The sequence below is a fragment of the Vipera berus genome, assembly GCF_964194415.1.
Source record: "Vipera berus genome assembly, chromosome: 3".
In the NCBI taxonomy this organism is placed as follows: Eukaryota; Metazoa; Chordata; class Lepidosauria; order Squamata; family Viperidae; genus Vipera; species Vipera berus.
The window spans coordinates 160,042,198-160,056,329 of NC_138204.1; the positions used below are offsets into that span (position 1 = coordinate 160,042,198).

General features: G+C 37.4%; 1 protein-coding gene across 1 annotated transcript in view; it reads left to right on the forward strand.

The window, feature by feature from the left end:
- The window catches only part of RTTN (rotatin), a 104,355-nt gene that overhangs the window by 76,100 nt on the left and 14,123 nt on the right, over nucleotides 1-14,132 (forward strand). The window contains exons 38-44 of the mRNA XM_081324423.1: nucleotides 783-936; nucleotides 1,643-1,780; nucleotides 3,148-3,356; nucleotides 10,159-10,264; nucleotides 11,190-11,287; nucleotides 13,215-13,292; nucleotides 13,980-14,106. Coding sequence (XP_081180549.1) covers nucleotides 783-936; nucleotides 1,643-1,780; nucleotides 3,148-3,356; nucleotides 10,159-10,264; nucleotides 11,190-11,287; nucleotides 13,215-13,292; nucleotides 13,980-14,106 — 910 coding nt within the window. The remainder of the gene's footprint in view (nucleotides 1-782; nucleotides 937-1,642; nucleotides 1,781-3,147; nucleotides 3,357-10,158; nucleotides 10,265-11,189; nucleotides 11,288-13,214; nucleotides 13,293-13,979; nucleotides 14,107-14,132) is intronic.

The following is a 14,132-nucleotide window of genomic DNA, read 5'->3' on the forward strand; positions in this document are numbered from 1 at the left end:
TTGCCCTGTTCACCGCCCTGAGTCCTTCGGGAGAAGGGCGGTATACAAATAATAATAATAATAATAATAATAATAATAATAATAATAATAATAATAATAATAATAATAATAATAATAATAATAATATTGCTACACTGAAACAGTTTTGTGCAGAGGAGCGGTCCAAAATTACTCCAGATCGTTGTGCAAGTCTGATCTGCAACTACAGGAAACGTTTGGTTGAGGTTATTGCTGCCAAAGGAGAGTCAACCAGTTATTAAGTCCAAAGGTTCACATACTTTTTCCACCCTGCACTGTGAATGTTTCCATCTTATCTTCAATTAAAACATGACAACAGCTAATGTTTGTGTAGTATTATTTTAAGCAGACTGTGTTTTTCTATTGTTGTGACTTACATGACGTTTAGAGCGCATTTTATGGCCAATTCATGCAAAAAACCACATAATCCCAAAGGGTTCACATACTTTTTCTTGCAACTGTACTTTTTAAAGGTAGGATGCCAGCTCTATAGTGCTCTAGTCTAAGGATTATTTTAGAAACAAATGTTTGGATGAATCAAGCATCAAGCTAGAAACCAGGTGCCTGAGTCCCACTTTGGGCCAGTCACTCTCAGTCCAATTCACCTTGTAGGGTTGTTGTTGTGGAGGAAATAGAAATAGGAAGTAATGTTGGATATGTCCGCTGCCTTTACTTATGTGTAAAAATAATAAGATTTTTAAAAAAAAAAACAGTAAAAAATGTCCAAATATCAGAATCTAATAATTTTGTGTTTTTTTAAGCAGATTTTATTTCTACTAGAATTTGTTTCATCATTTTCTCAACTGTTGAAGTCATGTTTGTTGGTGGACACTCATCTTGTGCTTCAAGATGAGTTATTGAAACCTCTTTTGGAAAAATTCTTTGTGATTCTTTCCTTTGGTTCCAAGGACAGCATAGGTAAGTATACTGGTAAGGAGCAGACATCTGAAAAATTTGTATAAAAGTTGTATGAGTTGATGTCAGCGTTTTGTTTTCTACAGTCCGGAAAGCAAAGCAAAGCAAAGTATCACCATAACTCGGTGATACTTGTTGAAGATTCAATATTTCCAAATAGGAACGGAAACATTTCTACCTGCTCACCCTTGATTAAAACATTATTTTTGCTAGTGCTTCTTGCTTTGTGTTAATTAAGTGCGAATAGCACCGAGACTGCCATTTAATTTCTGGGAAACAAAACATGGTTTTAAGTCCTAGGTAAGCCTGTTGCTTGCCATTGTTACTATCAATAACTTAAAATGCAGTAATATGTTTAGTTACTTTGAAGTTATCTCTTGAACTATGTCTCAAAGTTATAAATCTGTGAATATGGTCATAGTCTGTTAATGTGAAACACAAAAATTTGAATAAATATAAAGACAGACATAAAAAAGCAAATATTACCAGCAGATTGTATCCAACTTCATTTGTATATATGTTGTTGTGGCTTTATAATTTAATTTTAGAATATTCATATATAATATTTGTCGTTTTCTACCTCTAGGATGGCGTATAAGTCTTGTCCTTCAGGTGGAATGGACAGTTTCTTATCTTTTGCTATAGTTAAACAGGTTAAGCTGAGCTTTTACTTAGATGCTTACCTTTTTTTCTTATGTTTACATGGCAGGAACTGAATTATTGTCTGCAGTTCATCGAACATGGGAAGAGCTGCTTGTTTTTTTAGCTACACTATTAAGAAAATGTGGTCATAGTGCACTACCATTTGTATCTCTTGCATTAGCAAAGCATTGGGCTTCTATAATAGGTAATACCTGGTTTTAAAATAATGTTCTGTAAATCCTTTGACTCCCCTTGAACAGTTTTGATACCGTGGATTATGGTATGCTTCAGGAAGAACCAGGCGGGGATGAATCTGTGAAGAATTTGGATTGTGGTTCTATTCTTGATTGGGTAGATCATTCATAAGTTTTGTCTCTTGGATTGAACGATACCAGAGGTGAAGGGTCTTTTAATGTCCAAAAGCCGCAGGTAACACTTTATGGTTGAGATAATGATGAAAAGCAACTGGAGCCATGGCTTTATTCTTCCTGGATTGGAAGAGAGATTTAAGTTGGATATGAGACTACTTTTTCATGTAGTCATCCCAAAATGTCAAGAAATTACACCACCAATTTCTGGCAGCTGTACAGTAATCAAAGATGACTTTGGGACTTGAAGAAAATAGCCTGGAGGGCTTTATGCAAACTTGAGGCCTCAGGTTGCCTGCCTTTGCTTTAATGAGCCTTGGTGGAGCAGTTGGCTAATGCCTCCTTAAGTAACACCAGCTGCCTGCAATTAGTGCAGGTTCGCATCCCACCAGGCTCAAGGTTGACTCAGCCTTCCATCCTTCCGAGGTAGGTGAAATGAGGACCCAGAATGTTGGGGACAATAAGCTGACTTTGTAATAATGCCGCTTGGGGTGTGTGTGAAAGCCCTAATAAGCAGGCATATACATAGAATGAAGGCTACTGCTAAGTTATAAATGAATCTTTCTTACCCTTAAATTATTGCTATGAAACCCAATTTATTGTTTCATGCAAAAAGTATAGGACACAAGAAGCCTACAGTGAGATAGGTTTATAGGTGAGGACCATCCTGCTAATTAAGGATTTTTTCAATTTATGCAAATCATTGATGTTTACACATATAACATAAGGCTAACATGTGGAAGATATAGTGATGGCACCTGTTATTTACAAGGACATCTTCTGAGAGACATCTGAGTGGTGACACCTTAGCAATAGCTTTTTTGAGTAACTCAGTGTCTCTATCATGGATCCTTTGTTGAGGTTAAACTATTTTTCTATCAGAACCAAAGGTTTTCTCTCCCAAAATAATTTAGAAACGCTTCCTCTCTATGATTCTCCAAACAGACATGCAGACTTGGATTAAGCCATTTTTAGAGAATTTGTTTCAGCTGTTACTAGATTCCATCGCATTTCAAAGTTTACTTAAATGGATGTTTTAACTAAAATATAGGTGGTAGGGCATATTTTGATGTATAATCAACATAATCATCCTGTTACCTATTACCTTATATTTATTTCTGTTTGTTCATTTCATATCCTAATACATCATTTGATATTTATGAAACTGCTGCATCATAAAATTTGTATCTCTTTGACCTTTTAGATACACTATGTGAATGTGTCCGTCTTTCTACCAAACAGCCAGGTTTGTGTACAGCCTCCTTATATTTCTTAGCCCTTCTTTTTGCTGAAGAAGGCAAAAGAGAGTTCAGCAATAAAGAGGATGCATGCTACCAGCCAACAGTGTCTTTCCTTCTTGATGAAAAGAAGAACCAATCATCTGTAACCAAGCTTTGTGAATTGCTAATTCAGGTAGATTTGTGAAATAGAGATACCTACATTTTCCTTTACTGTGAATGCTTTGTCAAGATAAGCGAGATCAAATTAAGGAGGTGGTTATTTATTTGTCAGAAACGTTTTGTTAAAAAGATGATGACTTACACCCTGGTCGGTACCTCTTTACTCTCCTACCATCGGGTAGGAGATATAGAAATATAGCCAGCCGTACCAACAGGCTGAAGAACAGCTTCTACCCATGGACTTGCCAGGCTCCTAAATGGGAAATAACTCTATGTATGATTGACTTGCGAGGCCGGTGTGTTGTGTAATTAGCTCACATGGTGTAACAAGATGGTGGGTTTGTTGTCACTATGAGTTGTGGTGGGGGAGCACGAAGGGAGGCTCAGCCAATCTCACTGTATACTTGTTGTACTTTGATAATAAAGGTTCATTCATTCATTCATTCATGATAGGGATGGCACAATTAGGAGTAAAATCAGTTCATAGTTGTTTAAGACATTTATATAAATTTAAATATAAATAAATAAATAAATATCTCAGAGTGTTGTCTATAGAGATTCTCAGTCATCCAGGTCATGGTTGTCCCAAAGGTGCTTTTTCAAGAGGCAACTGGACTTTCTTGTTTTTGTTTGAAGACATTTCACTTCTCATCCAAGAAGCTTCTTCAGCTCTGACTGGATGGTGGGGAATGGAAGGATTTATATTCCTTGCAGACACCTGGTCATTTGTAATTTTTTAGAGAGTAGTTGTCCCCAGGGTCACCTGAGTAGCAGTAGGTGACAGTATTCCAGCTGAGCTATTCAAAATCTTAAAAGACGATGCAGTAAAAGTGCTACACTCAATTTGCCAGCAAATTTGGAAAACTCAACATGGCCACAGGATTGGAAAAGATCAGTTTACATTCCAATTCCAAAGAAAGGCAGTGCCAAAGAATGTTCAAACTATCGCACCATTGCACTCATTTCACATGCTAGTAAAGTTATGCTTAAAATCCTACAAGCTAGACTCCAGCAATATGTGGATCGAGAACTACCAGAAGTACAGGCAGTATTTCAAAGAGGCAGAGGAACTAGAGATCAAATTGCCAACATACGCTGGATCATGGAGAAAGCTAGGGAGTTCCAGAAAAACAACTACTTCTGCTTCATTGACTATGCTAAAGCATTTGATTGTATGGATCACAACAAATTGTGGCAAGTTCTTAAAGAGATGGCAGTACCAGACTATTTTATTTTTCTCTTGAGAAACCTATATGCAGGTGAAGAAGCAACAGTGAGCACTGGACACAGAACCACTGATTGATTCAAAATTAGGAAAGGAGTCCGGCAAGGCTGTATACTGTCGCCCTGCCGGTTTAAATTATATGCAGAGCACATCATGAAAAAAGCAGGGCTAGATGAATCAAAAGTTGGAATTAAGATTGCCGGGAGAAATATCAACAACCTAAGATATGCAGATGATACCATTCTAATGGCAGAAAGTGAAGAGGAACTAAAGAGCCTCTTGTTGCAGATGAAGAAGGAGAGTGCAAAAGTTGGGTTGGAACTAAACATTAAGAAAACCAAGATCATGGCATCCGGCCCCCTCAAGTCCTGGCAAATAGATGGGGAAGAAATGGAAGTAGTGACAGATTTTATTTTCCTGTGCTCCAAGATCACTGCAGACGGGACTGCAGCCAAGAAATTAAAAGACGCTTGCTCCTGGCAAGGAAAGCCATGGCAAATCTAGACAACATACTAAAAAGCAGAGACATCACCCTGCCAACAAAAGTGCATATAGTCAAGGCTATGGACTTCCCAGTTGCAATGTATGGCTGTGAAAGTTGGACCATAAGAAAGGCTGAGCGCCGGACTTCTGGTGGCGACGCGACGCTGAAAGACAGCCGTTTTTGGGCTGCCCGCTCCGCAGCTGTGTTTTTCCATCGTAAACAGCGTCGATCAGCTGTTTAGATGGATTTGAAGCCCCCTCCTCGGGAGAAGAGGAGGGGGTGAGGCCCCAGGTAGGGGTTGAGCTCTCCGGGCCGCCTGAGCTGAGAGCTTGGGCGGCTGAAGGATGAGCCCCCCCGAAGCCTGGGTTGCTCCGAGCTGCGCATTGCCTCTGCTCTGGGATTTTTGGAGCAGAGCCAGGCGTTAGCAACCACCCCTGCCAAAAGGAAATACTTTTGATTATCAAGATGCAGGCAGAGCGGTACAGGAGGTCAAGGTGAAGTGGACTCTTTATTTTTACTCTCTAGCTCAATGGATTTTATAGCTTTAAAGTGAAAGTGCGTAATAAGTGAAAGTGGGGGAAGATGGCGGCTAAAACTTCTAAAGCTCTTCGGAATGCGGGGTCTTCCCTGGTGCAAGAGACCTCATTGCAAGCTTTGCTTCCTCCTGCATCTCCCCCGGTATTGACGCTTAAGGATTTACAAGACGCTCTTGGAAAGCATGCACAATTGATGTCTGATATGATGGATGAAAAGTTGAAAAAGCTGGAGGAGAAAATGGAGGAGAAAATGGAGAAATTGGAGAAGAAGATGGAAGAGAAGCTGAGAGCAATGAGGGTGGACATCTTGTCTATGGTTGAATCTGTAGCTGAATGTGTGCTACAGCTGGATATAAAAGTGGAGGACCTCAGTCAAAAGAACTCTATATTAGAAGCAAAGGTATTAGAAAATGAAAATATAAGGGATAAAATGGACGAAGAATTGAGCCTTGTTCAGTATAATCAGATGCAGTATGCTATTAGAATTAGGGGTTTAAAGGAGAATGGTAAAGAAGATTTAAAGCAGCTGATTTCTGAGGCTCTGGAAGGGGTACTGGGCCAGTCAGCATCTGAAATTGAGGGAAATATGGACAAAGTTTTTTGTGTAAATTCATGGATTGCAAGACAGAGGAAGTTACCCAGAGATGTGGTGGTCTATTTTACAAAGAGAGTAATTAGAGATGAAGTCATTCAAGCTGCTTATGATACTAATTTGGTAGTGGCTGAGCAAGAAGTTTTGGTTTTAAAAGAGATCCCTCCGAAGATCCTAAGGAGAAGGAAAGATTTTGCATTTCTAGTACAGGAACTTAAGAAACGTGATATTAAGTTTAGATGGGAGATTCCAGTTGGATTGGTGGCGACGCACGAAGGTAAAAGACATCGTTTGGTTACTGTGGCTCAGGCACGTGATTTTTATAGTAATGTGTTAAAAGCAACCCCCCTATCATTTTTGGAAGCTGCAAAAGGATACGGTGTGGGAAAGCTTCAAGATGTTGCAGATAGACAGACAGAGGACAATGGTGTTGGAGGGGATCAAGTCACAGTCTCATCGGTTGCTGCAGGAGGCCAGAAGATGACGCGTGCCGCCCTAAGAAGAGCGAGACGAGAGCAAGAGCAAGACCAGCAGAAAGTTATGGAATCTTCAAAGTGTGCTTACAGTGAATATATGGGAGGAGAGCGGTCTAAAGAAGTTTTGGGGGTCATGACAGAGGTGCTCCAAAAGTTTTGGGGCGTTAAGATTGCTGATTAAATTTTTAGATTAGAATGTCAATGGAGTAAAATTATTATAGAGGAGAAAGAAAGTTTTTTTTTTAAATATTTTACACAATTTAAGATTGATGTTATTTGCTTGCTAGAAAAGTATATTAGGGTTATGGACTTAAAGTATGTGTTGAACTAAGAATGGGTATGTAAGCTCCTAATTAACAACAAGTTGTCTTAGAGATTGCCTAAATCTTTTTTTTACATACTCTTTTTATCTGAACTTTTATTTGAACTTAAGGATGATTTGGAACTGCGAGACATTTGGCGTGATACATGCAAGAACTATTTTTGATCATAGATTAGTTTGGTCGGAGATTATTAAGATTAACAGAGATAGGCGCTTTTGGCGCGTAACTGAGAATTTGTTTGGAAATTAGAGAAAGGTGGGAGAATGCAAATAGCAGGTGAAAGTTTTTTTTCTTTTCTTTTTTTTTTTTTGAAATTAATATGAATAAGGACTGGGATTAAGAAAATTTATTTTGAGTAAAGCTCCTTTTCTGTTTTCCTCTTTTTCTTTTCTACTTTATTTGTAATATTAATATTGTTTGTACTCATTTTATATGAGCTAGAGAGAGATAGAATTTATAGTTTATTGTTGATAACATAGGGGTGTTTATGTTTGTTTTTCGATTTTATGCCCTGTATTTAGCTCTGGGAAGTCGGGGGGGGGGGAGGAGGGAGTGGGGGAGAGGGATAGGGAGGGTTGGATAGGGGTGGGGGAGGGGGGGATTAAAGTCAAAATGTATTGTAAAACTTTTTAAATAAAAAAAGAAAAGAAAGGCTGAGCGCCAAAGAATTGAAGCCTTTGAACTATGGTGCTGGAGAAGACTCCTGCGAGTCCCTTGGACTGCAAGGCGATCAAACCGGTCAGTCCTAGAGGAGATCAAGCCTGACTGCTCTTTAGAAGGCCAGATCCTGAAGTTGAAACTCAAATACTTTGGCCACCTAATGAGAAGGAAGGACTCACTGGAGAAGAGCCTAATGCTGGGAAAGGTTGAGGGCAAGAGAAGAAGGGGACGACAAAGAATGAGGTGGCTGGATGGAGTCACTGAAGCAGTAGGCGTGAGCTTAAATGGACTCCAGAAGATGGTAGAGGACAGGAAGGCCTGGAGGAATGTTGTCCATAGGGTTGCGATGGGTCGGACACGACTTCGCAACTAACAACAACAATACTATCTGCTGATGCCTGTATTTGCATCCTGGCTTCTTTAATTGATAATTTATATCAGATGAGACGAATATAGGTCAAAAAGATAAGTAAATCTTACCCAAGAGCTTGCATTTCTTAACCAGCTGTGGCCTCGAGCCTTTTCTTCTTAAGTTTTCTTTCTGTTGGTAAGAACCGCTAATAATTTTTCCAGGTTCTGTTTTACTAACATAACCTCCCTTTTTAAAAACCATCCTGGAAGAGATAATTAGAAAATCTCTAACTGATTATTCCAATGGAAATAGTTATTTTAGCTGCTAGCCTGGGACAACATCATGTATTACAAATATATTTTAACCTAGGGATTTACTTCATAGTAAGGAAAATAAGAATGAGAATGTAAAAGCCAAGGTTTGCACCATACATTCTAATTTATACATAAAAAGTTGTGCAATGGGGTGATGGTGGATCACAGTAATAAATGAATGGGAAAACAAGAAATCACAGGAATAATAGATGAAATGTTAAGCAACAATGTATTTTTGCTAGAATAGTAGGGGTGTTTTTTTTAATTAAAAGCTTCATACAGCTTAATTTTTTCCCACCATATCATTATAGTAAATGTCACTATTTCATCCTATGTGGGTCTTAGAATTGAGATTTGATGTTACCCTTTAAGTGCTTAGAAATGTATTCATGATGACATTTCAACAAATCAGTTGCAGAATATGTGGAGAACTGAGAGGTTGGAAAGGAATTTTGAGGAAGCAGTGAAAGTGTTGTTTATCGCACTAACAATTTGGTAATAAATGTTAGGTATGTAAAAGAAGGATCCTGGAAAGGGCATGCCAATACTACTGGAGCAGATGGATTCATTTGCTATTTTTTAAAACATACATTGCAGGGGCGAAAAATAGTGTAACAAAATCAAAACAGAAATCAGAAGCAGTTACCCAAAATAAAGAAGACAAAATAACTTCTAAAGTTCAGAATTGAGTGTGGGAAATAATTGAGTGCGTCTCTAAAAAAGTATTTAGTCAGTCCTTTTATCAGTGTATAAAGAAAGACTATTACACTGAGGAAAAAGAATCTGCTTTTGTTTTCCATATAATAACCATAATAACATATAAACAGTCTTGAGCATCAGTAATTTTAACTAGAAAAACTATTATGTCTATCAAGGTATCATTGCATAAGAAAAATATTGTAGACAATAGTTTTTGAATTATAATAAAGCTGGCTAAAAACAGTTTTCAATTTTCAGTGAATCTAGATCCTGAAGCCAGTCTTTCTCATTTATTTTGCTTTGATAATGAAAAAAGTGCCCTTGCTTGTTAAAAAGAAGAAGATGACAAAAAGCTACAGTCTTCTTGTTGTTTTTTTGAAAATATGTGAATCTTTCTTGAGTGCCTACACCACGGATTGGGACAAATAGCTGTAGCCAACTTGCCATTGCCAATTTTTCATGGCCAACTTGCCGTGGAGCAACTCGCTGTGGGACAATTCGACAATTCAATTTATTTATTTTAAATAATTAAAAAATAATGTTTAAAAATATTTTAATTTTTGTCATTCAGTTTTCATTTTGTCATCGTTTGTCCTCCATTCTTTAATGATTCTGTTCCATTATTTCTTTGATATCAGTGTAACTTTTTCTGTGCGGAGTTGTCCTGTCGTGAGTGCACCACAGGAAGTTGGCTGAGGTGAGTCGGCCATAGCAAGTTTTCGTAGACCCCCTACACCAGGGGTGTCAAGCTGCTGGCCCGTGGGCCGGACGCATCACAACAAAACCACACCCACCCCATTGCCGGCAATGGGGAAAAAGCTCCGATACGTCGTGTGACATCACGTGACATCGCGAGTTTGACATGTCTGCCCTATACCATGTGCTGTTATAGGAATTTAACGCAATCCATGTATTTATTTTTTGTTTATTTAACGAAATTTAGAGACTTCCCATCTCACTCACAGAGCAATATTGGATTATTTTGATTGAGTTACATGTCTATTATTTTTTGTGTACCCCTAATGTTTCATTTAAATATAGATGACGATCAGTAAAGGTAATTCAAATAAACATTTTCAAAAGCATAATGTGGAAAGTTCTGCATGTCAGGATCTTATATTTATCTTTGATAACCCATTCTGCTTTTTTCACAGACCTATGAAGTAAACTCTTTTCAAGATGTGGTAAAACGGGTTGCTGCAAGCGCCTTGCTTCCCTTGTTAGCTATTAGTAGAAGTGCCCAGAAATGTGCCCTAGAAGGTAAGATGTTACCTAAAAATTGGGGATTTTAAAGCAGGTGTCGTTAATTGTGTAGTTATATAGAAATAATGTCCCCATTGTAACAGCTTTGTAATGTCCAGCTATTGTTGGATTTGTTTCCTGTGATATGGACGATGGCTTGCTGGTTATGTTCACTGTCAGAGAAATTAAGAACCTGAGAGTGAACAGCAGGTTCTTGTTTTGCCTGGTATGTTCTTGCTGTGTGCGTTGAACAGATTCTCATTGTCACCATTACGACCCGTTTTCAACTGATGGTGTCTTAAGTGAGATTAGTGACGAGAAGCTGATGATCCATATTACAGCTTCTTTTGGATTTATGCACCTGAACAATCAGCCGGGATATACGTGTCCTTCTTCTATACCCTGGTATTAGCTGTTTATAGATACAGAGTAATGACTGCAGGAAGCAATGCCAATAGAATGATTTTGATATTTTGAGTAAGACCATCGTGGAAAAGCTGGCAGATACAAAACTTTACAGAAAAAATGTCTTCAAGAGGCTTGCCCAGTTGTTACAAGCTGTTTGGAAATAGATAAAAAAATAAAATAAAAAGAAATTTGAGAAAATGTCCATAACCTTTTTTTCTTTGTCTAGAATTAAATGATACTGGCTGGAAAGGTGCCAGTGTAAGAAAGTATTTTGATTCTTTCAAAACAATTAATGTATCCCCAGGCTAGTATTTTATACTTCAGAATCAAAATAGAGAAGCAAATCTGAATGTAATACAATTTTTATTATTTATATTTTTCAAACTTTTGTTAAGGAATAATTCAGCTTAAACAATATCAGATCTTCAATCTATCAGGGCCAAATTGTCTCATTTGCTCAGTCCACATTTGACCACTGCACATTTTGTCAATATTTTTGAGCAGATTAATTAATAGAATGCATTTTTCTTTATAGCCAACCTCATAGAGACTGGCTTGGAACAAATGAAACATGTTTATACAGAACTGAATCTAGCTTCCTTGAAACTTGGAAAAGCAATCCAAAGAAAAAGGGTATTTTACTATATTGATATAAAAATTGTTGAATATCTGATGTTCTTCCTATCCATTTTATATCTTTGTTTTGTACAAATGAGTTAGGTTTTAATAGCCTGGGGATGATGGGAATCCAACACCTCTGGAAAAACAGTATGCTCCTTCTTTAGAATTTTTTTTTGGGGGGGGTAGCATCTTGTATCATCATCATTGGATGGAAATGGTGGTTTGGGATGATGGGAGTTGTGGTTCACTATTTCTGGAGGGTTGCAGTTGCCATATAGTTATTAATAATGCTTCCTTAAGAATTATGTTGCGCTCTGGAACTTCTCATCTTGTAGCATTACCCAGATATGATACCTTGATTTCAAATGTTTTATTTTCAAAAGAGTGCATGTTCAAGCTTGCATTTGATTCTGAGTATCAAGTACCAAAGGTTACATTGTTACATTGTGGGGCAAATGCTTTGAAAAACAGAAATAACAGATGGTACAGAAGATGCTTATAATCTTACCTACTACTTCACCTAGGTGGCCTTCTAAGGTAGGCTTGAAAATAAGTGGAAAAAGCACAGAATCTGCCTGGAGGGCATTGTCAGGCATGGAAAAGTTAAGCAGCCTCTCCCCCTGCTTTATATTATATTGTATCAGCAATCAAGGGCTGGCTGGAAATATTTACATAGTGTTTTATTTTCCTAAATCTTACACAGTATCAAGTATCCAGCTTCAGAGGGAAAAGAAGAGGGATGGAGGAAATCACTTATCTTAAGGGCATATATTAAAATCTTGCACACCTCACTTTCAGAATTCTCATATTGATTATATGACTGTCTAAATCGACATATAAGATGCTTATTACAAAGTATATCTGTCAATAAATAGGCTCTTATTGAAAAAGGGGGTAGATAAGTGGGTGAGAGTAGTTATTATTTTAACTGAATATCTTCTGATTCCCTTTAAAACATAACTTGCTAATTAACATTTCTCAACTGGTACATGCAACCACGTGAAATGATTAGAATACCATTCCACCCAATCTGCCTCTGTGTACATTTTAATCAGTTATTTTGTAGCCTTTGTTCAAAGAGAAATGATGAATCCTAGTTGGATGGATATGCGATCGTGTTATGTCAACCAGTCTTTGTAGATGGTATTCAATATTTTAATTTTAAATTTGGTGTAATTAGAAAAGTCTTTATCTTAATATGTACTTGTATAATTATGTCAATAGAAAGAGCTGATCTCTGGTGAGCCATTTACAATGAGGGTATTTATATTGTTCCATTCATTGTATTGCTTTAGTTCCTTTCTTTTTAATGCTCTTTTGAAAGCAAATTCTTTTATTATCAACCAGTAGATTTGCTCGGGTTGAAAATATAACATCCAAAATAGATCTTGGGTAGCATCTATCTTTCTTTATGCAGGATGGAATTGTCTCTTTCTGTTTTGTATGGCCACTAAACTTCAAAGAGGTTTCCCCCCATGAAAGACAAATACTATTTTCTTGATACTGGGACTGTCCATGCTTGGTTAAATTCATTAAGATTAAGTTTAGGATTAAGATAACCTTTATTGTCATTTTTCTGTTTACACAATGGCACACATTAAAATGAAATTCGGATGCCCGCTCTCGAAAGAAAAAAACCCCCACCATCACCAAACAATGTAACCATCCCAAGGATAACAATAATAATACAATAACATCAGCAGCATCCATAAGTGCCACGTTATACAAAATGATGGCAAAACGTACATACTTGCATAAACCATACTCCATTTTGAACACATAACAGAAAAAAGAGTCTTGAGAGTTAACAAGGTTGATACTATATGGTATAAAGCTATTACAGAATCTAGCTGTTCTGCAGAAGCAAGTAGGACTGTATGTGTCATATGAACCAGATTCTGCTTGTATATTGATCTAAATCAATTTTTTGTTCTACCAGGAAGACAGCCTCAGCAGAGAATTAAAACTTGCCATGCAGCTCCTAAGAAATTCTTTCTTTCGAAATGAATCCTGCAAAGTAAGAGACAAGGGAAATGTCTAATCCCTCAGCTAAAATGTGCTGAAGGTCTGTCTTGTCAGGGATGTTTCCAATATTGGGAACAATATACTTACCACCTTCTCTTTTCACTTTCTGCTAAACCAACTGTTTATAGATGCCTAGCATCTGGGTAGCAATGGTGATGGAAATGAATTATTTAGAAATGCAAAGAAAAACAATTGACACACTTATTTTATATATCTTCCAGATTGTGATTTATCTTCCAGATTGTGTCATAATAACTGTTCAGGGATATGCAGAGGGTTGAGGATGTGAACGATGGTTGGGTCCCTTGTTTTATTTTAATATAACTGAACTTTTATTCGTGCAACTACGTGAAATAATTAGAATGCCATTGGGATTCCTATGTTTATTGTGAGGCATTAGTTTAAACAATTGCTTTTTATGTCACAAGAGGAAATAATGTTTTCTCCTAAGGTGTAATATTTACAGCTCTATTTTTACCTTTCCAACTTGGACCCTCTCCAGATACATAGATTCCAACTCCCAAAATTGTCAGTTCATCAAAGTTGACATATTTTTGGAGGATGTGGAGGTTGGAAAAGAGCCCTCTGTGGTCAATGAGTCCTTAGATTTTGCATTGGCTTCACAATCACATTTATAAAAGCTCTTTCAGTATTGCAACATCTTCTCGTTATTTGACAGGCAGCAGCCCTTGGAACTCATCTCATTTCTATTTTGCATTCTTTGTGGCCTTGGCTTCTAATGGATGATTCCTTGATGCAAGTAGCATTGCATTTGCTGTGTGTCTATACTGCAAACTATCCTTCTGGTGAGTGACGCTTCAATCATTGCTGC